Source organism: Molossus molossus, unplaced genomic scaffold, assembly GCF_014108415.1.
Source record: "Molossus molossus isolate mMolMol1 unplaced genomic scaffold, mMolMol1.p scaffold_m16_p_22, whole genome shotgun sequence".
In the NCBI taxonomy this organism is placed as follows: Eukaryota; Metazoa; Chordata; class Mammalia; order Chiroptera; family Molossidae; genus Molossus; species Molossus molossus.
Genome location: NW_023425358.1, coordinates 15,568,129 through 15,594,982, shown reverse-complemented (window position 1 = coordinate 15,594,982; position 26,854 = coordinate 15,568,129). Strand labels below are relative to the sequence as shown.

Below are 26,854 nucleotides of genomic sequence, written 5' to 3'. Positions count from 1 at the left end.
GTAGATATTTAATATAAATGGAGTCATATGTGATCTTTTGTGATTGGCTTCTTTCACTTAGCATAACATTTTCAAGGGTTGTCTCTGTTTGTAGCACATATAAGTACTCCATCCCTTTTTATTGCCAAATAGTATTATATTATATAGACACACCACATTTATCTATCTATCTATCTATCTATCTATCTATCTATCTATCTATCTATCTATCTTTATTTTATTTTAAGGGAGAGAAACATTGATTGGCTGCCTACTGCACGCCCCCTGCTGGGGATCGAGCCCACACCTTGGGCATGTGCCCTGACCGGGAATTGAACTGGGACCTCTCAGTCCATGGGATGATGCTCAATCCACTGAGCCACACCAGCAAGACAGACATACCACATTTTAAAAATCCATTCATCACTTGGTGAACATTTGGATTATTTCCACTTTTTGACTACTATGAGTAGCACATTTGTATACAAATGTGTGCACAAACATGTTCTCAGTTATCTGGGGTATATACCTAGGTGTGGAGTTGCTGGGTCACATGGCAACTCTATGTTTAGCAAGATGAGAAACTTCCAGATTGTCTTCTAAAGAAGCTGAACCATTTGACAATCCCACCAGCCATCTCTGAGGGTTCTGATATTACCCTATCCTCACCAACACTTCTTATTATCTGATTTTTTGAATTTAGCTGTTCTAGTGGGTATTTCACTGTGGTTTTGATTTGTATTTCCCTGAAGGCTTTTTATGTGCTTATTGGTCATTTGCATATCTTCTTTGGAAAAATTTCTGTTCAAATTCTTTGCCCATTTTTATTTATTTTTTCCTCACCCGAGGACATTTTTCCATTTTTTGTTCAGATAGAGTAGGAGGGAGGGGGAGAGAGAGAGAGAGAGAAACATCAACGTGAAAGGGACACATCAAGTGGTTGCCACCCACACGTACCAACCAGGGCCGGGGACAAACTGCAACCGAGGTACATGCCCTTAGCGGGAACCGAACCCGGGTCTCTCTGGACCGCAGGCCAATGCTCTAACCGCTGAGCCAAACCGGCCAGGGCTCTTTGCCCATTTTTAAATTGGATTATTAGTTCTTATTGTTGAGTTGCAAGAGTTCTTTATGTATTTTGAATCTAAGATTTTTAACAGATGTAATTTGCAAATATTTTCTCCCATTTTGTAGGTTCTTTTACTCTGTTGATAGTGCTCTTGAAGAGCAGAAGTTTTAAATTTTGATGAAGTCTAACTTATTTTTTCTTTAGTTACTTGTGCTTTAGGTATCACATCTAAGAAACAGTTGCCTAATTCAGTTGCCACATAGATTTACATCTATGTTTTCTTCTAAGAGTTTTAAAGTTTTAGCTCTTACATTTAGTTCTTTGACCTATTTTGAATTACTTTTTGTATATAGGAAAGTATATTATTTTTTCTCATATTTTCTTTTCTTTGAGTGTCTTTCACTCTTTTAAAAAAAAATGGATTTTTAGAGAAAGAGGGAGAGAGAGGAAGAAAGAGAAAAAACATCACTGTGAGAGTGGAATATAGATCAGTGGCCTCCTGCACGCCCTCTACTGGGAATTGAGCCCACAGCCTGAGCATGTAGCCTGACTGGGAACTGAACCAGCAACCTTTTGGTGCATGGGATGATACCCAACCAATTGAGCAACACAGGCAGGGCTTTCCTCGTATTTTCTGTTTTATATTTCACATCATTGATTATTTTAAACATATTTATTTTAGTCTTCATCTGGCAGTTCCATGATCAGAGGTTGATAGAGGTCTAAACTGCCTGTTCATTAAGTCTCCTGACATTTGTGCACAATGCACTATTTTTAAATGTGATTTGTTGCCCCGAGTCCATTTTAGGTGGTGCCTCATTGGTGGGAACGCTGTACTCCCTAGAGTGAGGGAAATGTTCCTGGCAGGGTTGATTTGCATTAGCTTTGCCAAATGCAATTTGGGCATAAATCAGACCAGAATCTCTCCCTGTGTTCATCTCTAGGCTTGGAGATTTCTAGAGGACACAGGTTGTATTAAACTGATCCTCAATCCATGGGAGGGCAGGTCTGTAGTTATATAGTTTCAGGGAAAGATGGTTTTCTTAATCCTGAAGATAGGCTGAGACATTTTAACTTCTCAGTCATGTTCTCATGATGTCAGTCAGGTTTTTTCTAGTCTCCACTTTTAATGAAGATACACTTTTTCAACCAGTTTGGTTTAATGTTACTCTCTTAGTTCCAACCTCCTACATGGCTCAGACCCCAGGCCCTCTCTTCAATCTGTGTGGCTTAAAACTTAAGGTTCTTTGTCACCAAGTCAACACCCAGAGTATGATCCTGTGCACTGCTCTGGTTGTTTTGTTCACTCTTACTTAGATTTTTGGCACATGGGGCTTTCCCTTAATTTTTTATGAACTACTCATGTGTTTTAGGTATGTGTGTTACAGTTTACCCAGCACTTCGAAGTGTTTAGCAGCAAGTAGGTTTTCAGATTCTCCCTACTGCTGGACAGAGAAACTGCTAGGCAAAGAGATTACATGGATATCTGTATACTAAAACAAGCATGATCATACTACAGAGTAGAATACAAGGTCCCACACCAAGGGCACAAATGCAGCAGTTGACTTGAAGGAAGAGTTCTCCTGTGCTGGTTTCATAACAAATCCTGATCAGACAAGCAGTTTCAAGATCATTAGTGAAGCCCTGAGGACAGCATACTTCAGCTTTAGCGCCAAGACACCATCTACTGCAAGAAGAGATCTCATCACAAATGCTCCCTTCATTGGGCACCTGCTGACTATGCGGCCATTGCAAGAGTCTGTGACCAATGTTTCTACATTTGGCTGAGTATCTGCCCAAGACTGCTAAATACTGGTCACCTCAAGGTGGAATGCAATCCTGAGAGGATAGCACTTAAACTCAAGGCCTTTGTGGAGGAAGGTGGCCCAATCTACCTCAAATTTTCCCAGCACCAACATCCCTGGGCTATGCCATGGCAGGCTCCCCAGAAGGCAGAGAAGCTCAGTGACAACTGCAGAGGCTGATACACTTGCTCTGGCCTCCTCAGGAGGACTTCTGCAACTCCAAGAAATAACTAACTACATTCCACATGACTTGGCTATTGTGTGCTAAGGGAGGTGCAGAGAATAGGCAAGTAGCAGAGGGCTTGTAAGAGTTCAACCACAATTGCAACAGTATCAAAGCCTTCCATCTTTCCAAGCAACCTCTTGCTCTTCTGGGCAAACTCTGGGCTCCATCCAAACAAAGTTATTCTCAGTTCACCATCCACACTGACCAGCTGTCATGCTGGTGCCCTCGTTGTCCTTGTGCCTGCTCTGTCCACCCCTACAGCTCCTTCCAGCAACCTTCCCACTTGAAGCAAATGCTCCTTTCTCCTTGAAACAGGATCCCCAGTAGAGAGAGACTAGAGTCTGCTCCCACAGGAAGGACAAAATGCTTGGTAGGAGAGAGGACGCTGCACTGTTGGCCTGAGACTGCATTCTCCTGGGTCTCTCAGAGCCCCACACAACCACTACCTACCTTTCTACAGCTGTTGGAGTCACACTTGTTAAGGCAGGAGCACCAGGCGTGGCTTTGGACCGCTCTGTGAACCGGGAGTCAAATGCTTTCATGGGTTCGATCTTGGATGGGGTTGTTAACACAGAAGGGGATGATGCAGCAGGAGTCGAGGTAGCGTTCATGCTGGGGTAGAGGAAGAAGATGGGAGAATATGTCAAATACAATTCAACCTGGATTTTGGAGTCTGGGATTTGCATGACTTTGAGCCAAGTGAAAGGGGAACAAATATCAAACTTCTATAAACACAAACATTTCAAGATATAATCTACTATTCCTGACTATTTAAAAAATATTTTCAGGTGTTAAAATTCTGGAAGTTTAACCTAGAGAGGTGGCTCAGTTGGTTAGAGCACTGTGCTGATGCGCCAAGGTTGTGGGTTTGATCCCTGGTCAGGGCACATACAAGAATCAACCAATGAACGCATAAATGAGTAGTACAACAAGTCAATGGTTTTTTTTTTCTTTCTCTCTCTCTCTAAAACAAATCAATAAATAAGAAGGATAAATATGAAAAAAGTAAACATTAAAAAAAAATTATGTAAGTTTGGCTATCAGAGATCATGAGAAAATGCACTCACATTTGCCCCACTGCATTGTTCTGAGAGCTCCTGGGGGTAGCATAGGCCCAGAAAGAGGTTCTTACAACCCTTTTCTCTCACCCCATCTGGCCCCATCTCCACAACTCGAATACTGCAACCCAAACCATTCCAACTACCAGCTTTTCTCACTTGGACAATGGGTCTGATGAGAAAAGCTCTACCTGGGGTCCTGAAGCCACTGTCTATTCCTGGCCTTCAACCTTTTACCTGGGTGACTACTCCCACCTCAATGTGACAATGACACATTCTTTACACTCTCTTCCAAGTGTTCACCCCATAGACCTTGCCTTTTACTCCACAGAGAAAGGAGAGCCCAAGCATGAGCCTGCCAGTTTCCCCGTGTCCAAGTGCATACCTCACGCTGGGTCCCCAAACCACTGGGCCTCCTAATGACCAAATCCATCTGCCTGGACCCCATAAAAGACACCTGGTAGGTATCCTGAACAGCCGTCTCCTCCTTTCCAGGGAACTGCAGGACCAACTGTTGAAACATTTTACAGATCTGCCCTGGCCGGTTTGGCTCAGCGGTTAGAGCATTGACCTGCGGTCCTGAGAGACCCCGGTTCGGTTCCCGCTAAGGGCACGTACCTCGGTTGCAGTTTGTCCCCGGCCCTGGTTGGTTGTGCGGGTGGCAGCCACTCGATGTGTTCCTTTCACATCGATGTTTCTCTCTCTCTCTGTTTCTCTCTCTCCCTCCCACTCTACCTGAACAAAAAAATGGGAAAATGACCTCGGGTGAGGATAAAAAAAAAAAAAAAGAAACATTTTACAGATATGGAGCTTTCTGTCCTTCCCCAGATGCTTTGCTTTCTAACTGGTTTAGCTGCTCCATCTCCTCCTCTTTCCATCTATCCTCACACTTTTCTCAGACACCTGACGCTTGACACTTGATGCATGCCTCCATGACCACGATATCAGTGCCCAGGACGGAGGTTGCAATAACACAAGACCTGTGCCCACCAATGGAGAAACATTCTAACAGTAATAGTTTTGTATGCTATGGTGGTAGCTACATTTGGGCACCAACGCCTCTTGGAGTAATCCTCCTAAGGTGCAAGTCCAGAGCCTTCCGTGTCTCTATTCTAAGGAAAGCCCAGATACCTGATTCAGCACAGCAACTCAGCTTTCTTCCCACTTACTGCCACTTCTCAGGGACTTGGGGTTCTGCTCTGGCGGCTCTCTCCTCCCTCTTCCCCTGGGTGGCCTATATGGGCCTTGGGCACCCTCTAATAAGCCTTCCTGAGACCTGCCCACCTACCCCTCCTCATCTTTGGATGGCTAGCCACTTCTACCCAGGAGACTCCAGGAGCCATCCCGATGCCTCTTTCTCCACCTACCTACACACTCCCTGGGGACATGAACCCACCAATCAACCTCTTGTGGATGCCTGGGCCCTGGCACAGTGTGTAACCCAGAGCCGGTGCTGGCCAAATGTTCACTGAGTTAAGGACTTCTGGCTCTTATTCATGTTTCTCTGGTTCTTACTGACCTCTAATTTGGTTTCCAGGTAATGGTTGGTAAAGACACAGGCTCCCTGTGCCCCAACACACAAGCACCCTGACTGAGATGACTGGTGCGGCAATGCTTCCAATAGTGCAGTGGAAGCCACCTCCAGTGCAGACATGCCGAAAGGAAGGAAGGCAGGTGATGTGTCCCTGGTTGGTTCTCACCCTTAGTAGCCCTACCTGGGACTGCATCTTCCTCCAGAATGTGAAGTCCTCACAGCTCTTCAGAGACTCACCTGAATGAGGCCTGGTTTCCGAGCAGGCCCTCATCTGAAATCTAGCATCTCTTTTCTTTCTTTCTTTTTTTACTGAAGGGGCTATGAAGTGTCCCTGGAACTATGTCCAAACCTGAACTCTCCCCAGGGACAGGAGCAAGCCTTAGTGCCCACTCACCTGTCCTTATTGACAGAATTTCCTGTAGGCCTGGTGCCAGCTGCTGCCACAGGTTCTGTGGAAGGCTTTGAGGCGCAGAAGGAGTTAGGGGTACTGGAGTCCAGTGGTAGTAGCTGTGGACTGTTATGAGAAGAGAGCATGGTGCCTGCCAGGGAGCCTGAGAGTGGGATGCTGTTAAAGAATGCCGTGGAGAAGTCCCTGTGGTCAAAAAGAACAAAGTCAGTCTGGAAAACTAGATACCACATCAAGCACTTTATACATTCTAAGTAACTTTTTTCTGGATTCAAAGGTAATTTATTTTCATGGAAGAAAATTTGTAAAATTACGAACTAAAATCATTCCATACATTGTTTAATTGACTCTAAGGAGAACTAATACTTTATGTACCACTAAGAAAAAATTGTTACCAAATATAATTGTCAGATGCACCCTGATCTCAGAGGTGCTAAAATGTGCAAATGTGTCTCAGAACTAATAAAATACAGCATATAGAGTGGGCCTCCCTTTTGTTATAGGCTATATGGATGTACCATAATTTACCTAACCAGTCTTTACTGAGGAACAACCGGGCTGGGCTGTCTCCCAGCCTGTTCAGTAATAGACACTGCTGCAACAGGAGGCAAGATATTGCAGTGTTAAGACTGAGGGCCCTGGGCCAAACCAGCCAGGTTTCACTCCTCTGCTATGCACCAGCTCTGGGACCTTGGGTACGTCAACCACTCTGTGCTTCAGGTTCCTATCTGCAAAACAGAAAGTGACAGGACCTTCCCCATGAGGCTGCTGTTAGGACTAAAGTTGTTAGTGTAGCAAACACTTAGAACACACAGTAGCTGCTCAAAGATGCCATTATTATAATTGTCGTTACACCTATTGTTCCTTTCACATTTTATGTGAGATAAACTCCTAGAAGTGGAATTGCAGCAGCCAATGAAATGTTCATTAATGATTTCTGACAAATAGTTCTAAAGTGCCCTCCTTAGAGGTTTAAATTACAACCTGTGTATGAGAGTGTCTATAACTCCACACCTTCACCAACAATTTAATCAAATTTCTTGATACTTGATAACTGATAGATGAAAAACAATACCTTACCACAGTTTTAATTTGCAATGAGTTTGATGTAAGATTGAAACTTTTTCATATAGAAACATCTAATTACTTTTTTGTGAAATGTTTGTTCATATCCTTCATCTACTGTTCTATTTGCTTATTGGTCTTTATTATTGATTTTAAGACTACTTACATATAAAAGAATTCCTTATATAAGCAGAAAATATTTTCCCCAAAATACTGTGTTTTCTTTATTGTGTAATTTTCCTTGCAAAAAAAGTTATCTTTGTGTGGTATAAATTTTGTGTCATTCATAAAAATAATTTTTAATGTTTTTATTGATTTTTTTAGAGAGGAAGGGAGAGAGAGATAGAAACATCGATGTGAGAGAGAAACATCAATCGGCTGCCTCCCCCATACCCCCCTACTGGGGATCGAGCCTGCAACCGGGGCATGTGCCCTTGCTGGGAACTGAACCAGGACCTCAGTCCATGGGACAACACTCAATCCACTGAGCCACTATGGTCGGGCTAGAAACAATTTTTTCACCTCAGATAAACTATTCTACTACAGACTCTTCTAAAATTTTAAACAACAAAAAAGTTAAACATAAAAAAAAAAAATCTCTGAGCTGTTCAGATATTCTCTGAAAAACAGAGCTGTTCAGAATTTTAAGTGAAGCATGGCTCCAATTCTGTTTGAACTGATTTCTAGGTTTTCTATTGTATCCCAATGTTCTGTCTATTCATGTGTCAGTACCTCACTGTTTTAATTATTATAAGTTTTAATTTCTGGTGGGGCTAGTCTTCCCTGATTAATCTTCTTTTTCAAAAGTATTTTCAGCCATTCCTATTTATTTTTCCACTTAAATTCAGAATCAGATTGTCTGATTCTGAAAATTCCTGTGGTTATTAGTATTGGCTCATGTTATATTTATAGGTTGAGAGAAATCTGTCATTTTTTATGATGTTGAGTCATCCAAGCTAATAAATGGTATGCATTTCGTGTAATTTTTGAATTTCCTTTTAGATCTCTCAGTAGGGTTTAAATTGTTTTTTTTTTTTCCCATAAAGATCTACATTTCTTGTTATGTTCAGGTATTGCATTTGTGAAAGTGATTTCTTCCTTCATATCTTTTAAAAGTAGTTGGTGCTACTTGATCTCATCATGTTGGTTGTGTATATAGTCACCTTATTTTCTTCTTTTATTGTCTATGGCAGTTTTTCCAGTTGATTCTCTTATAGATCATATCATCTTTAAATAATAATACATTTACTATTTCCTTTTCAATTTATTCTTTCTATTGACTGTTTGAGCAAAGACCTTTAGAACAATTTAAATTATAGTCATAAGAGTAGACATTTGCTTAGTTTTTAATTTTAATTAGAAATAAGATAGTTTATCATGCATCCATCTATTTTCATTTAAATGAGTTTTAGCCCTGGCTGGTTTTGCTCAGTGGTTAGTGTTTGCCCTCAGAGTGGAGGTCGTGGGTTCGATTCCTGGTGAAGGACACATACCTTGGTTGCAGAATCGATCCCTAGTCCTGGTCAGGATTGTGAGGGAGGCAACCAATCGATGTATCTCTCTCACACTGATGTGTCTCTCTCTTTCCATCACCCACCCTTCCACTCTATCTAACAATCAATGGAAAAATATCCTCAGGTGAGGATTAAAAAAAGAAAAGAAAAATAAATGAGTTTTAAATAAGAATGATGGTGAGTTTAATAAAACTACCTTTTAAGCATCTATAGAAATGACTGTATAATTACTTTGGATCTATTGACATGTAGAAGTAAATTAAATTTCCCAAATTTGAACCACCTTGCTTTCCTGAAATAAACCTTACTTAATTATAGTGCATTAACATTTTCACACACTGTAAGGTTCTGTTTGTTACTATTTATTTAGGATTTTGCATTGACATTCAGAAATGAGACTGATCAGGAATTTGTTATGTTCTACCTGCCAAGTTTTGATGTAAATATTGTGTTCATTTCAAAGATAAAGATTGTGTAAGCTTTTCTTTCTTTTCTATGCACTAGAATATTTTCAAAAGTATCAGAATGATCTGTTCCTTAAAAGCCTGTTAGAATTTCCCTGTGAAGCTTTCTTAGTCTGGTGGCTTTCAGTTGATTAACCCTTTCAGTGTCCTTTATTTTTTCTATAATAACTCATCCGTACAGATTTTCTTTAGTTTGCTTATTTTATTTTCCTCAAAAATCATCTACTTTCCCATTTATTTGCACAAAGTTCAGCAAAAATGTCTTTCATCTTTTGATTTATTCTTTATCTGTAGTTATTTCCCACTTATTTCTACTTTAAATATTTGTACCTTTCTTGATTAGCTAAGATAATAATTAGCTATTCTGTTTCTACTTGTTTTAACATGGGTAACAGGAGGGCAAAAAAGCTTTGAAGATGAAGAGAATCAAGTTCTGGTGCCAGAAAATGAGCCCTATGGCAGAAAGGTGGTTCAAGTCCAGGCAGGAAGCCACCTGCTTCCTCTGCCTCCTCACTAGGTGAGGCCTGGAGGGAATCTATAGAACAAAAGTGCCACCACCACCACCAATGCTTACATGAATCCTCACTCCCACAAGTCTTGAAGTGTCACATACTTGGTCTGCCTTGGTCCTAATAAAAGGTAGGGAGTAGGTGGTAATACCCTCTTTAGGTTCACAATAGGAAAAACGCTTGACCAAAGGAAAATCACTCTCTGGGAGGAGTCAGAAAACTGGTACTGGCTCCATCCGATCAAGTCTCTGCCCTCCAGAGCCTCAGTGCCCAAACACCTAACATGAGGAGCTCAATTAGCACATCATATGACCGAAGGTCTCTTTAGACATCTAGGAAGATTCGGAACAGCTCAAGGATGGACAACTGCAAAGTGCAGAGGGCTACTGTTTTTGGTTGTCCTGAGCAGATCAGCTGAATGAGTATAAAACCCAGAGTGAAGCACCTTGACAGGGGGAATCCATTTCTTTCACACAGGACTTTATCATTTTTTAAATCAACATACATCGTTTTGGGGAGAATGATCCATACAAAAGCAAGCCTGACTATAGACGCTGAGACAACAACAAATGATGACTGAGTCCACTTCTCTCCTTTCTACTTCCTCAGGGAAATGTGCCTCATAGCCCCATTCTCCACCCAACAATTCCACTTCTGGGAAGTAGCCTAAAGTAACAGTCATAGATGTACTCAGAGATTCATTTACAATAAAAAAACCACCAGTCCACAGTTAAGGGGCTGGTTAAGTAAATCATGGTGCATTCATAGGCTGGGTACAATTAGCAAGCCAATGCTTCAGAGGACTATTTATTAAAATGGTTGCAAGGTCAAGATATAGGAACAAGTAGGGAAAAAAGACTGGAGATACAGATACAAAAATGTTAACATTGATTATATCTAAGAGACTGAATTATGGGTAATGTTTATGTCCTTCTTTGGGCTTCTACTATTTTCTTATAATTTTTTTTCTTTACTGATTTTTTTTTTCTAGGGAGAGAGAGATAGAAACGTCGATGAGAGAAAACATTGAGTGGTCATCACCTGCATGCCCTTGGGATTTGGCCCATAACCTGGGCATGTGCCCTGACTGGGAATCAAACCGGCAACCTCTTGGTGTATGGGTCGACGCTCAACCACTGAGCCACACCAGCTGGGCTATTTTCAACAAGGTGTATATGTATATATTTCTTTCACAATAAAAAAAAAGAAGACTATAAAAGGAAAAAAGAAACAGAAGAAAAGCCAGTCCAACTTCTCTACCTTGTGTATTCCAATGCCCTGCCAAGAATGAAGCAGGGCTGGCTGCATAGACATGCTGTGAAGGTGCCCTTGGCTGATGTCCTATCACAGGCTCCTTCCAGCCCACCTTCAGCATGAGATAAGTTTGCATAAGGGCTCTGTGGGGAGCAATGGACTTTGAGGCTGGTGGGAAGCTGGGTTTAACTCCCTCACTTCCAGATTCTATGGGACAGATCTGCCCAAGAGCCTGTGAAGACCCTGATTATGAAAGTGCTAATTGGTGAAAGGGAAGGGGAAGAAATCTCAGATAAGGCCACTGAAAGCTTGTTGAATGAACAAGTACCCGGTGTCCAGCTGTGCTATGCAGAGAGGTGTGATTCTTCTCCGGCCATCTGCCGTCCGAGTCTCAACTTGTTTCTTCAAAAGATTCTGTCAAAGTAGAGTGATATAAATGAATGGGAAGTTTATGCCAACTATTTCCAAATATAAAAAAATAAGGCTTCTAAGGAAATATATTCTAACTTCCCTTCTATAGACTTCTGGTCCAACTAAACTAAGCCAGCTAATAAAAGAACAAATGTTTTTATCAGGGTGCATGCTCCACTTCCTGCACAGTAAAAGAGAAAGGACAGAAAGCTCCCATCTGAATCAGCTCCAGCCCCTTCCTCTCCATCACCAGTATGAAGGCATGGCCAGGTTCTAGGGGAAAGTGTGTCCATGGGGATCAACGAGAAAACTAATAGATGAGACCAGCATCCATGAGCCATATTCTTGTTTAAAAGCTGTTGTCTGCAAACTTTCTTCCACTGAAAGCTCATAACCAAGGGTCACACATTGTGTCTGAATCATCTGGGGAGGTTCATCACCCCTCACAAACTCCTGAGGATAGTTTAAGCACCCTAGGTAATTCTAACCTTCTTACTGCCCCATCTCTACTTTCCACCCCTCAGTGAGAAGGGAGCCCACAGATGTCTCCTAAGGGCAGAGTCTGAAACCTAATGTCCTCAATACAGTAAATTCTCACTCAATGTCATTGATAGGTTCTTGGAAACTGTTGACTTAAAGTGGAACACATATAAAAAAACAATTTTACCAAAGGCTAATTGATATAAACAAGAGTTAAGTTCTTATAACACATTTCTGGTCATAAAAACACCACCAAACTTCTAAATAAAGACCCAAAATACTTCTAATATTAAACACTGAAATATATGTGAACTATCCATACACTTAAGGAAGATTAACAAAAACAAGTGAGGTCATTATTTTCCAACCCACTTATTCCAGTTCAGGATCATGGGTGGCCGGAGCTTATCTCGGCAGCTCAGGGCACATCCTGGACAGCAAACCTAACATGCACATCTTTGGGATGTGGGAGAAAACATGGGGAGAATGTGCAAACTCCACACAGACAGTAGTCTCAGCCAGGAATCAATTTTTTTACTTTCTCCTCAATGTTGCAATGACAAATAACATTATTCAAGGCTATTATATGGAATTTCCTAGAAAGGCCAAATTCCTATAAGAAATGACCTCTTCTAGAGCTCCTTGGGGCAAAAAGGCCTTTGATAAAGGTAGACTAAGCCCACTACTACCTCATGCAGTTGAGGGTAATGGGGAAAGTGGGCCCAAGCTGGTTTATTCCTGGATACTGGATACTACACCAGATCCAGTACACACCCACCTCCCCATCACTGTGTCTGTGCCATGTCTATACTGTCTATTCCCCTTGCCCTGTCCCTGGGCATGTGCTGTGTTCTTGTAATGTCGTAACATTGGGCCAAGCCCTCACCTTCCTGATGTCTTCCAGACTCTCCCCATTGACGACGCCAGCGACTGAGGCAGCTGAGCCTGTCTCTCTGGTCATGGCACTCTTCTGGTCCAGCTGCTGCTGCTGTTGCTGCCTCCGCTGGTACTTGAGCATCTCAGGGTTCTCAATTACAGCTGTAGAGAGCTGGGCCTCAGTCATAATGGCCAAGCTTTTGCCATAGGTGGATTGGTGAATGTGGCTCTAGAGAAAGCATAAACCAGTTGTGAGCAGCCAAGTGATAGATACTGCCCACCAGTGGGTGAGTTGTGTGTTGGGTCTCCTGGTTCTGAAAGCAGAAAGGGCCCTGGGCAAAGGTCCCAGAGCGCCGATGCCAGCTCTCTATTGCCTGTTGCTAATTAAATGACTCTGGAGCAGTCTTGTACCTTCCCTAGATGTTTATAACCTCCCATGTATAGCTGGGCATGAAAGTGAATGAGTAACAAACTAGAAAACACCTACTACACGTCTGATGCAGAACAAATGGCAAACATTTGTTGAACTGAAGTTAAGACAATCAAATTGCTAACTTAAGGCTTTTAAATCACTCCAAGAATTCCAAACACTCTTTGGGAATCAGATACTGAAACCAGAGTCTGCTTTCACTGCTCTTCTCTGCAGCCATCAGCCCCTTGTGGTTGCAGGTCTCCATAGGGCTGCTAACAGTGTTTCTAAGAACAAGGGAAGGCCTGGTACAGCAGACCTAGGGAAATTCTTCTCTGTCCCTACTGTCCTGATCCTTCTGAGCAGGGCCCCTCTCTCCATCTTCCCAAGTCTCATTAGTCCCATGTCAGAACAAGCCGGACAAAACCTCACAAAGGCAGGGATGATGTTCCCAAAATACTGGAGTGTCTGGTGTGACAACAGATTCACATAAGGATGTGCTATTATCAATGTGGAGGTTAGGAGGACATCTGCCTCACAGCAGAGGATGCTGGGTGGGGGAATTGGCACTGTGGGACTCATTCCTACAGGGCCTGTTGTGCCTATATATGGCCAGGAACCTCCTTCCCTTACCACTCTGGCTCCTGTCCCCTCTGCCCTGAATCTCTCTCCTGGAATCTCGAAGCAGAATTCAAAGTATGGCCAATGTTTCCCTAGTGTTTCTCATACATGGGGTCCCTGCCTGTCATCTGGGAAACAGTAAGCTAGACAGGTTATTACACAGACTCCCACTGTGACTCTCCAAGGGGAAGGAGAGTGTACAGTGATCCCAGGTTACCTGATGACAGTGAAAAGGTGGAAAGAAGACCTGAGGCCAAGACACTATTCCTTTCATTGACAAGTGACTGCCAGGGTGCCAGGCCCTATTCTAGGTGCTGTCAACAAGTCAGACTCCTACCCCCAAAGGGTTTGCATCATAGTGGCGGGGGTGGTGGTCCACACAGTAGCTTTAAGAGGGAGCTTCTACTAGCAATCAAATCACTGAGGGGAGAGCTGCCCACCTGTTGGGCTTTCACAGTGCTCCTTTCATACAAACTAGTGTTGGTAAGGCCTATTTGCAGAAACACAGTTCTAAGTCTACCATAGAGCAGAGCCTTTCTTGAAGCCCTTGAGGAAGGGGACATGGGCCACGTTGTCCTGAGCAGAGCATAGGGAGGAGGCCTGGTCTAAAGGCAGTGGGCATGGGTTAGGCTTCTGTTCTCGTACCAAAAGGTCATGTATGGTCTCAGCACATGGCCAAACTATTTTCTTTTTTTTTATCCTCACCCGAGGACATTTTTTGTTCAGGTAGAGTGGGAGGGAGAGAGAGGAACAGAGAGAGAGAGAGAAACATCGATGTGAAAGAAACACATCGAGTAGCTGCCACCCGCACAACCGACCAGGGCCGGGGACAAACTGCAACCAAGGTACGTGCCCTTAGCAGGAACCGAACCCGGGTCTCTCAGGACCGCAGGCCGACGCTCTAACCGCTGAGCTAAACCGGCCAGGGCTGGCCAAACTATTTTCCATGGCTTAGTTACCTCACTGATGAAACGAGTAAGCCCTGCCTTAAAGGGTTTTGTGTAATTTAAATGAAATAATATATACAAACAAATGTTTCAGAATCTGGCATATAGTAAGTGCTGAGAAATGGTCAATATTACTATTTAATTGTTGCTCCATGGCAACTGTCTCAGTACAAGACAATGGGGAAAGTGACTGAGTGGGGACCCTTGCTTGGGAGCTCTCTCTTCCAGGTTGAAACCTCCCAGTGTGTGTGGTTAATTATCAGCTCAGGAAGAGATGCCCGAAATTGTTTTATTCAAGAATGGAACAGACTCATTTTTAAATTAATCTATTTTCTAAAGGAGACAAGGATTACAACCTATAAAAGATGAACACCCAATAATATGTTAAGAAACTGCCCTGGCCAGTTTGGCTCAGCGGTTAGAGCGTCGGCCTGCGGTCCAGAGAGACCTGGGTTCGGTTCCCGCTAAGGGCACGTACCTCAGTTGCAGTTTGTCCCCAGCCCTGGTTGGTCGTGCAGGTGGCAGCCACTCGATGTGTCCCTTTCATATTGATGTTTCTCCCCCCACCCCATCCCCTACTCTATCTGAACAAAAAATGGAAAAAAATGTCTTCAGGTGAGGATAAAAAAAAAAAAGAAAGAAACAGTGTATCTGTGATGTCACAAGAAGACAGTCCAGTTGAAGAGGCCTTTCAGAGCTATCATGGCCATATCTATGACCCCAGAGCATGCACAGCACATGGGTTACTAGCTGGCAGTGTGTTATTCTCTTACCTTCTCCTCCTCACTCAGTGGGTCTCCAAGCTCATCCTGGGAGAAATCTAGGAATGCCACAGAGCCATCCATGGAGCATACCAGGATGCCCAGCCCGTTCAGCGTCCTGAAAGAGATGACCATTAGCAGCCTGGGAGCAAGTGCCTGTGGTGCTCATGAATGCCTTAGTGGTTGGCACCTGAAGACAGCAGGGCTGGGCTCTAGGTAGATGCTGAGAATCTCTAATGCCTTTCTGTGGCCTTGTGGGGATGGGGACAGGGCAGACAATACAGTCCCAGAAGGTTCTGGCACCCTTTAGTTCTAAGTACATGCACAAAGTATCTCTCATCATGTGTTTTGTAAGAATTTCATCTTTATCTTATTTTTGAAACCATTTAGGAAAACCAAGTGTGGGGGAGTATACATCTGAATGAATTCACTGACAGGCAGAATGTGTCTCCAAACCTATGCTAATCTAGTTCATGCAAGGACAGAGTAGAGTAGAACCAGGATCACAGCATTCTCCTTTTCCTCAATACCAGTTTGTTGAAGACATTTTCCAGGGGCAAATCCCAACAGAACAAGGAGCACAGCAGTAGACACTCTCTGAAAATCAGGACCAAGCTGCCCTTTCTTGAATTGTGTGCAAACAGTACCCTGGGTTCTGCTCTAGTGGCAAAACCAGGGGTGGGAATAGGGGGGTGGGGTCCCTGGCTACCTGACTTTAATCACATTCAGGGGTTTTGGGTTCCAAGGTATGGTTTCACCTTTCCTAGCCTGTACATCATTACAAGAATCCATCTTACCAAGAAATATCCATGATGGATTTGTCAAAGAGCTCATGGATGACAACCAAAGGCCGTTTCAGACACGTCAGCTGGAAAGGAAGCAGCAGCAAAGGTTAATAAAATGAATGAAAACAACTTTTTGTTCAGTCAGTTCAGTTAACACTACCAGTCCTAGAAGCCTTGGTCAGAATTTTGCTGACATAGAGGACATACTCAGCTCTACTCAAACAGCAACCACTGAGATCCCACTGTAGAAACCAAAGCTTGCAGAAATATGCAAACTAGAGTGGCCCCTGTCTGAAGGGCTCATTGGGATCTGGTGGGGGAGATGACTTTATACACAGACAACCAATGGAGAAGGGGACTCTGGAAGGGCCAGGACCTGAGCAGAGAAGGTCTACCAAGTAGGGGATGAGACAGCAAAGGTAGCTCCCAGTTCAGGAAAATAGCCTCAGAGAAAACATTCTCTGGGCCCAAGGAATTCTGGTACCCATTTGTGCAAGGCTTGGTGTAACAGGCTACATATGTTACATAGGCTCATTCTATACTGTGTGTGGATGGTCCAGAAACACACAAAAACAGTTTATGTTGCTCTAATACAGACCCTAAGTTAACCACTATTAACGCTTGACTGAGTTATTCTGGTCTATAAAATAAGGCACATGGTTATGCCTGCTTTTTTATTTAACATCTACTGAGTGTGTCATTAAATATCCTGTAAACATCTGTTTTTGATAACTGCATAACATTCACACGTGCATATTCATTATCTAGTCACTCTAATGTTGGACCCTGCACCGCCTGCATATTCCCACAGTTACTGCAAGATCCATCTCTCATACGCTAGTGTCTGACTTCCTGCTGAAAGGTCCTGGGGCCACAGAGTGGCAGGCTGGGTGGGAACACCCTTCTGCAGGGCTCCCACGAGATACTGCAGAAGCTTCCAGGAGGCTGGATTGTTTTAGTGGAAAAGGAGTCACTCTGGTCACCCTAGTCCTGAGGAGAGAGCTGGAGTCTGAGCTATCAGGAATCTACAAGAAGAATCTTGCCCCTACCCTAATTCCACTTCTAGAAAAAAGAGCCCTGCCCCTCCTCCCAAAAATGTGTCTAAGACCCCTCAGAAATCTAGACCTGTGTGAGCAACTGACCTCAATTTTATAAGAAACATGAGCACACGATCAGTGATGTTTTGGTCAAAGCACCATGAATGGAGCCCCAGGCCAGGAGGAGCCCAGGAAGAACATGCCTGGAACTGCCTATGATGGCACTAGGGTTCAGGTTCTGGAATGGATGTAACATGAATACTGGGCCTGAAAAAATCACAGTGTACACAGCAATCAATTTCTCTGTGACAAACGACCGTAATAAATGCAACCAGAGGATAACCTTCAAATCTACAACTTCAAATCCACTCTGCTTATGGGGAAATTAACAAGGAATAAACTATTGTTAAATGTAATAACATACATGTATCCCAACAACACTGTGCTGAGTGAAAGCAACACAAGAAAAAGTAAACACTGCACAACTCCACTTAAATAAAGTTTAAGAACAGGCAAAACTCATCAATGGGAAAGAGGTCATTAGAGTGGTTGCCTTGGCAGAGGGAGATTTGGGGGTCTTGAATGGGCAGGGACAGGAAACGTTTTGGGGTGGTGGTTACCTGTATAAACATGTTATGACAATGCACTGAGCTGTATACTTCATGAAGATTATACGTCGATATAGGGTTTTTAAAATGAAGCAAACACAACATGCCAACTATGCCACCCACCACTAAGGGTGTTTCCCTGAGTCTGGACACAAGAGCTGCTCTGGCTGGGCTGAGGCCCAGTCTTTAGTGTTTCCTTCAGGGGTAATAATAGGGCCTGCCCCCAGGTACAGGGTAGAAGAAGGGGTCCGGTTCCTGTTCTTCCAGGCCTCCAGGCTCCAAACCTTCACCAGCCCTGTCTCCCATCACCCTTCAGGAGCAGCAAAAGCTCATGATGGGGGGCTCACCCAGACAGAGAGAGAACGGTCCTTGCTGCCAACAGCACAGCAGCAGTATGGGCAGCTGGGCTTCGCAGAACTCCCATTCTTCTGCTTCTTTTTGAAGATTTTTGGGTTGAATTTCTAAAGCCAAATAACAAATGCTAAAATAATTGATCAAGCACCAAGCGGGTATCCCATGCCAAGTATTACAAATATACCACAATTGTAGCTTGCTGGTGGGAGCCCCACACAGACATCCTCCTGGGCCCAGGCACTGAGCACATGTTATTTGATCTACACAGGAGGCATTTTGCTGAGGCTGAAGTGAAGTTCAGAGAGGCTGGAAAACATGCGCTGAATACCAAATGAGTAAGTGGTGAGAGAAGGATTTGGAGTAGGCTCTATCTCTCCAGTCTGGGCTTACAGTCAGGTAGATGGCAGGGGAGCTACTAAATCCCTCTTGGCCTGGGCAGGGCCAGCTCTAGGACTTGGGTTTTAGGGACAAGGTCCTGAGGGGAGGCTGCTCCAGTATTCCTTTCCTCTCACTTTATTTCTTATTCAGTCAATACCATCTCACTGATCAGCCCTGCATGATCTCATGCACAGGGATGATGGCTACATCAGGCTAAGGTCAGCTTAGGGGCTACGCCAGTGTAACCTGGGCATCATTTTTGGAAAAGTTGGAAGCACACACTGAAGTCCTTGCTGCTTTCCTGGGCTGAAAAGGGTTGGGAGCTCTAGATTCAGAGTTGAAATCCACAAGCCAGGAGAACTGAGGAAGAAGGGTGTCAAGTGGTCCAGAGCAGTTCTACTCCCAGAGGCAGGCAAAATGTCCAGAGGCCCACGGAGACTGGAGAACATGGAACCCAGAGGCGTGTCCCTGGGCTTGAATTTCATAACCATCTCACACAGCTACTCTTTGAGGATCACTTAAGAAGAGTAATGTGAAAGCACTATGCTAACTAAAAAGCATGACTTTAAAACATTTTAGCAACATGGTCCTGGTTTCAAACAAAATCTTACATGGACTCAAATTAAAAAAAAAATTAAAGATACTTTATTTATATAAATTTAAGTCACAATATATGATATTTATCATCAATTTAAACAATGGGAAGAAGGAGATCATTTTGATAAATAAAAAAAACTGAGATCAGGGACCTGGATGATCCTTCACTTTTATAAGCCTTAGCCCAAGAGTTTATTGAATTTGTTGTGGTTGCCCAGTGGAGAGGAAATCCTGGTTCTCACACGCTCTTTGCCTTCCTTGGGCACTCTCAAGACATTCTTTCAATGCAAATCATCCGAAAGTATAAAAGGAGTGGCCCGTAAGCTCTAAAGACTGAGAAGTAATTGCAGCCACATCTTCTGGCACTCTTGTCCCCTCCACATCAAGACTGGGCGGACAGCTCTGGATTCAGACAAACACTCCAGTGATCCAAAGCACCATCCTGAGGCTACACCCGGACACTGTTGGGGCTCCAAGACAAGCACACGTGCCTGGTGGATGCAAAAATCGTACCCGTGTCCTCCGGAGCTCAGTGAGTGGGGCATTTGTCAGGACCACCATGCTTGAGTACCCATGAGCAGACCTGAGTGTGTAAAAAGGCTAGTGCAGGGCTACAATGTTACTAATCAAAGGATTATTTTGGTGATATTTATCATGTTAAAGTTTGCCAATAAAACACATGAGTATGTATTCTATTTTGTAAATTTAATATTTAAACACTGAAACATAAGTATTTAAAATGAAACAAGAACATGACATGTACTGAATCTCAGAGCCTACAACCTCAGTCCCATACATGACCCAGCCCTGGGGAGCACAGCACTGCCCACGCTGAGGGTACCATTCTGAGCACACTCACCACAACGGTCACAGCTTTCCGGTGTCCAACAAAGTCCATGTTGGTCTTCCAGCCCTCTCGTTCGATGATCTGAGCAGTGGGGCCAGAGTTGTTCATGGCATGGGCAGACACAAGGTAATGCCCATCAGGTGACCAGCTGAGCCGCAACACATGGGTCGTCCCTCCACACTGAAAGAAACATCTGTGCTTAAAAGAAAATCAAGGCTAAGCCTGGCCTCAAGAATAAAGTTGAACTCTGATTTACAAATGTATGATGGTGGAATGTGCACCCAAGCTTCTGAATATATGAACAGCTGTAATTCCAGTCTCTCCAGATGACACAACTATAAAGCCTCTGTCAGAGGAGATTTGGAGCTACGGCATACTACACTCCCACAGGAGCTGAGCACAGCACAGTGGGGTAGGCCTTGAGGGGATCTGCAAGGCAGAAACTTCTCTGTATATGGCCATTGACCCCTTTGTTCTGCCCAGCACCTATTAACCTCACTAATTAAGTCTGTAGAGCATTCACTGCAGTGGAGAAAAAAGCCCTGTTGATGCTCAAGAACCTGTCTCTATGATGCAGCCAGTGACCATGAGCGACACCACCTGCTCTCAAGCCTATCTCCACACTCAAAGCCTGGTGATGCTACTGTACCAGCAAAGAAGAGGTTCGTGAAGTCTGAATAAGCCACTTTTATTTTCTGTACACACATAATAGGCACTTAAGAAATGTTTAATGGCCTGGCTGGTGTGGCTCATTAGTTGAGCATCGACCCATGCACCAAAAGGTTGCTGGTTCGATGCCCAGTCAGGGCACCTGCACAGGTTGTGGGCCAAATCCCCAGTGGGGGGCATGCAGGAGGTGACCAATTGATGTTCTCTCTCATTGATGCTTCTCTCTCTCTCCCTAAAAAAAAAAAAAAAAAAAAAGTCTAATGAATAATAACAAGCTTGAGTGCTGATCCTACATAAAATAAAAACTCAAATAGAAGAGACAGTAGAATACTACACAAGCCACTGCAGTCCGACCTCCAAATATTTTGTAAACCGTACTGGTATCTCTACCCAAGAAAGTCAGGTGGCCTGCAGTGGAAGTCAGTGGGAAAAGCCACAGCACAATTGGGAAAAATACAAGAGCTATCTCCATCCTCTTGTCTTCCTGTACACCCTGTGGGGCAGAGCAATATAAATGCCACATGGTGAGAAATTGTTTCATCCATATCTATGGCAGCCAGCTGTGGTAGCACAAGGTTATGGGCTATCTCTAAGGTTCTGCTCAGCTTTAAAACTTATAAATCCTTTTCACTCCAAAGCTAGACATTTGAGAACATCTGAGAAATAAAAGATTTTCATCATCTGAAAATCACATTCCACCTTAGAGAACACTGACCAGTCTGCACAGGCCACAGAACTCTGCATTCACCCACAAGGTCCACACCCCAGCCAGCTCCTCCTCTGTGCACAGAGGCCAGGATGGGTGCTGGGCCAAGTTCTCTAGATTGTCTTGATACCTCATCAAAAGGCTTGGTTATGCTCGTCTCCAACTGCCAGTCCAGCGTCCTCCACACCTTCAGGCTGCGGTCATCAGCTTGAGAGGCAATATATTTACCAACAGGGTCCCAAGTTAACCCCTTTACCAAGCCAGAATGACCTCTCAGAGTAGCTAGAATTTCTGTGAAGAAAAATAAGAGATTAGAAAGGTGTTACCTAGGGGAAAACAATGACTCTATATAGAAACATGGGCTATGGAATGGCTAACCGAGAAGGGTCTTCAGGGGTATACCTTGGCCAGCCCCTGCCCATGGGCACAAGCAGAAGAGCCCCCTAATCTGATGTCCACCAAGGCAAAACCAACCTGAAGAAATGACTGCACCAAGGAAGTGGGCATCACAACTTCCCTTTACTCACAGCTTATACTTGTGGGTAGAGGCTGCATATGCCTCTACAGGGGTATGCAATCAGGGGCCTAGGCTTGGGCCAGAGCCAAATTCTGCCCACTTATCTTATCTGCAGCTAGTGGTCTTGCCTGTGGTTTGCCTTTCTGGACAGAAGCCCATGTTCACCTGGGCTGTGAAATTGGCACTTCTGATGTGAACCTTCCTGGCAGCTCAGGGGAGTGGGCACTGCACTGAGTTTCTGTAAGTTATCACTGAGGACAAAGTGTGTGAGACACTACCTCCTAGAAATCCACAACCTAAATGTCACCACACATACTGGTGGCTTAAAGGGAGAAAATGACTTGCATGAAGTCCATGGATGATGCTTTTCAGCCCATGAAGAAAACATACTCTAGATACAAAGCAGGAATATAAGTATCTTACTAGTTCTTACATATAAACTGCAGTGTTATGCCATCTGTCCTAACTTTAAACACATTAATAATAAAAATTAATCTTTTGCACAACTGGATTTGTTAACCTGCATCTGCTTAAGGGTGTCACAGAGGAGGTGGCACCTCAGCTGAGGCCAGAGCCCAGTGTGGAAGGGCTCCCCTTGAAGGCACATGTGTAGAGATGCCGAGGTGAAGGCCCAGCATGAGTGGGAATGTTGGGGCAAACTAAGCACAAGCTGGGTGAGGTCGTCAACTCCAGTTGCCAATGTACCACCCTCATGATTTGTGCTACATCCATGTTAGCCCTCTGTTACTATTTTTTCTTTATCATAAACTTCTTTAAAACTTTAAACAAATGTAACTGATGAAGAAAAAAGAACTGAATTACTGATAAGACCCACAAATCCCTGTCCACTGTGACACCTGCTGCCACCAGCCAAAGCAGAGCCCACCCTGCTCTAGACACCGACAGGCAGCACTGATGATGAGCAACCCCTTTCTTCCACCAGTCAGAGGAGGCTCAGACCTGGGAACTTCACTGCATTCCAGATGACGACAGTGTTATCCACACTGCACGAAGCCAGCCAGGCATCATGGGGAGACCATGCTACGTCCATCACATCTGGAAGACAGAGAACTGGCATTGAGTCTCTTACCTGGCATGTAGAATTGGCAAGGGGGGCAGGCAGTACCACACATCTGCCAACTGGGCCAGCAGTCCCTGGTGCCATGTTTGAGGAGACTTGACTTGGGACCATCATAACTAGACTCTTTTTGTAACCAATTTGAAAAATCTCCCCACTAAAGTTTTTCAAATGGTCATAAAATTTGAAGGATCTAACTAATCCCGCTCTACAACTTTCACAGATGAAGCAACTGGGGGCATAGCTGAAAGCTTGGTGCCCTGTGGTAGTACATCCATGTATTAGAACCATGGCTCTGATACCTACTGGACTTATGGCCTCAACACCGCTAAGCTTGTTTCTCCCATTCTAATTGGGCTTTCTCATACAACCCTTTGAGCATTGTAGGTTCTGCACTTAGCAGAATGCCTGGCACCCAGCCGGGATCAATAGCTGCTGACTAACTGAATCAGTGCAAAGTCATCTTTAGACCCTTTTCCTCATGAATTAGATTTCATCTCCAAGATCTTGACAGGAGTACCCCTTCCCTACGAAGCCCCCAAATACAATTAATCATGCTCATTTCTTTGTGACTCAGTTTTCACATTTGTAAAATGAGTATTTTAAAAAGCACCTATCTGCAGAAAGTTGCTGTGAGGATCAAATGTGAAAAATTGCTGTAGGATGGTGTCAGGCACACTCCAACACATCCACAAAGGTCAATGTGATGGTAACAATGCCCATCTCACCATGCAGGTGTGACAGGCATTTTCCTACTGATTGTTCTAATCTCACTGCCTTGATGCAGTGGTAGGTGTACAGAAAACTGGTGAAATGAAGAAAGAGCAACACAGCAGCAAGTTATTAACTATTGAGTCCTATCCTCATAGGATTTTTAAAAAGAGTGTAAGCAAAATATGCAAAATTTCTAGTTTTTAAAACATCTTCAATGACAGCTTGATGAATTTTTTCCACATTGTGCTAGCATTTGTATTTCACCCTACATATGTACTGGTATGCTGCATGTAATATGCTAATAGTGTATGTGATCTTCAGGGCTTCTTTTGATTTGTTCTGCATTCTATGTTGTTGAGAGCATTTGCTCCCATAAACAGACCTGATTTAGTCATGAACTTTATGTTCCAGTTGATCATTTGAGACTGTTATCTCAAAGTGGGAATCTAGAAGAAGACCTGAACATTTTCACTGTAGACCGTTTTTCAAAGAACTCTGTGACTTCACATTTCTGTAAGCAGAACTTCCATTCTAAGACTCCCCTATTAGCTTGAGGATTATGATCTTTTCCCTTCTTATTTTTATAAATATTTTTATTGAGTTTTTAGAGAGAGGAAGGGAGAAAGATGGAAACATTGATGAGATACACACATCAATCGGCTGCCTCTACACGCCCCCGCCCCCCGCCCCCAACTGGGGATTGAGCCTGCAACCCAGGCATGTGCCCTGACCAGAAATCGAACTGGGACCTCTCAGTTCGTGGGGCAATGCTCTCAATCCACTGAGCCACACCGGCCAGGCTCCCTTCTAACTTATTAAGTACATTTGTTACATTTTAAATTTTACTTTGATCAGTAATGAAAGTGAAGATTTTTCACATTTGTTTGTTTAGAGATGTCTTATCCTTAGACAACTCTCCTCCTATCTTTGTTGAGCTCCTTTATGAAGCAGTCTAACAAATACAAGGACTGGGATCCTCCTCTAGGAGCTGAGTCCAGGAAGGCAACATGTGAACCCCAGAATTTCACTGTGGTACCTAAATCCTAGAGCAGAGAAGTGGTTATCTGGGAATCCAATAAGAAGATGTGATTTTTTCTGCAGTCTCCAAGGACTATTGATACAACAGGCATTTGCTGCAAATTCCATCAGTTTGCCTTCCTACATTGTAGGAGATTTACGTGGTAAAGTCTCCTTTGTGATGTCTTTTATTGCCCATTAACCTTGAAAAACATTCCCTCTGCTAGAGGTTTAATATATATTCAATTGTTTTTCTATTGCTTTAATTATTTAGAATGTTTCTTTTTTAAAAAAAATATTTTTTTTATTGATTTTTAGAGAAAGAGGGAGAGGGAGAAAGAGATAGAAACACCGACGTGAGACAGAACCATCGATCAGCTGCCTCCTGCATGCCCCTACTGGGGACTGAATCTGCAACCCAGGCATGTGCCCTGACTGGGAATCAAACCTGTAACCCCTTGGTGCACAGGTTGACGCTCAACCACTGAGCCACACCAGCCGGGGGAATGTTCCTCTCTTTAATACTTGAGCTTATTTTGGTGTATGCTGTATTAGTGAGGCTCTAAATTACTTTCCCCTCACCCACAAACTGCTAATGATTATTCTATCCCAATAGGGAATAATTCCTTCTTTCCATTACTGATTAAGTTATGCCACCTTCATGATACATCAAGCTCTTAGGTACACTGTAGCCTACTTCAGTGTTGTTAGTTTTACCCAGAAACTCACACTGTGACAAACACTGTAGCTTTGGATAATTTCTTCCACAACATTACTTATCCTTCCAGATGCCCTTTGAGTCATTCCTGCAAACACTTCCATAATTATTCTTGGTGATTCCAAGAGGATAATTTTTCAAACACCCAAGGTTCTTAGATCCTTAAATTCCTCCTCCAATGACTTTGGCTTCCATCACTATCTCAGCCATTCATTCCCCTGGTCATGCCCAGAGGGCCGCCCCCCCCCCCCCCAATTTCATCAATTTGGAGCTTACAGCTCACTCTCAATTCCAATGTTTTATTTCAGGTGCTATAATTCACTGATGCTACAGGCCTTCCACTGTCTGTCTCCATATCCAGCTTAGAGTTCACCACCCATGAGGCTCCACTATTCCTTCTGCTCTTCTCCAGTATCTTCACAGGTACCTGACAAATCCCAGCCCAGCTAAACTCAGCTCTGTCCTCTCCATGGTCTTTCTTTTTCTTTTTTATCCTCACCCAAGGACATTTTTCCATTTTTTGTTCACATAGAATGGGAGGGAGAGAGAAGGAGAGAAAGGGAGAAACAGCGATGTGAAAGGGACACATTGAGTGGCCGCCACCTGCACGATCAACCAGGGCCGGGGACAAACTGCAACCAAGGCACATGCCCTTAACGGGAACCGAACCCAGGTCTCTCTGGAGCTCAAGCTGACGCTCTAACCGCTGAACCAAACCGGCCAGGGCTCCATGGTCTTTCTTGAACCCCTTCAATTAGGCTTTCACCCAGCTACACTAACATGAACTACACTTGCCAAAACCACTGGGGGTTTCCATGGTGTCAAGTTCAATGGTCAATCCTCAGTCCTCACTTGACCTTAGGCAATATGTGACATGCTGCTCACTCTCTTCTCCTTCAAACATTCTCTCCACTATCTTAAGTGGCCTCTGTGTCTCAGCCTCTTTTGCTGGTTCTTTATCCTGATTTCCTGACTTCCACCATTATGACCCAGGTCCAAACTGGCTAGATTGTCAGCAGCCTCCTCATTGCTCTCCCCAGTGCTGCCCTTTAGTCCCCTTCAATAAGAACTCTGTACAGGTCTCCTCACTCCTCTACTCAAAACCATGCCTAGCCCTCCTCTCTCTCAAAGAAGAGCCCTCATCATCACTCATGCCCCCTACACCTTTCACTCTCTCTACCCTAGTTCTTGTGTTTCCCTGAACACCCCAAACATACATCTACATTCCAGGGCTACTGCCCTGGCTGTTCCCTTTGCCTGGAAAGCTGTTTGGAAGACTGTGCAGTTGTCGCCTCACCTCCATCCAATCTCCGCTTGGAGGCACCTTCTCAGCAAGGCCCTCCTTGAGAACCCTGGGTGATATGGCACCCCACTTCATTTTGCTTCCTGACACTTATCGTCTAGTTTCTTACATGGCTAGTTTATCATCTGTCTCTCTTAT

General features: G+C 43.8%; 1 protein-coding gene across 10 annotated transcripts in view; it reads right to left on the bottom strand.

The window, feature by feature from the left end:
• LOC118639744 (protein HIRA) overlaps positions 1-26,854 on the bottom strand; it is a 93,818-nt gene that overhangs the window by 36,653 nt on the left and 30,311 nt on the right. For 6 of the 10 annotated variants that reach the window (XM_036276147.1, XM_036276148.1, XM_036276150.1 and 3 more), the window contains 10 exons: positions 22,847-22,942; positions 21,500-21,660; positions 20,007-20,174; positions 18,166-18,279; positions 16,186-16,256; positions 15,401-15,506; positions 12,661-12,879; positions 11,212-11,297; positions 6,066-6,263; positions 3,530-3,691 (listed from right to left, as the gene is read on the bottom strand). In XM_036276147.1, coding sequence (XP_036132040.1) covers positions 3,530-3,691; positions 6,066-6,263; positions 11,212-11,297; positions 12,661-12,879; positions 15,401-15,506; positions 16,186-16,256; positions 18,166-18,279; positions 20,007-20,174; positions 21,500-21,660; positions 22,847-22,942 — 1,381 coding nt within the window. Of the gene's footprint in view, positions 1-3,529; positions 3,692-6,065; positions 6,264-11,211; positions 11,298-12,660; positions 12,880-15,400; positions 15,507-16,185; positions 16,257-18,165; positions 18,280-20,006; positions 20,175-21,499; positions 21,661-22,846; positions 22,943-26,710; positions 26,810-26,854 lie in introns of those variants that run through there. The other 4 variants (XM_036276155.1, XM_036276153.1, XM_036276154.1 and 1 more) reach the window with 2 other exon arrangements.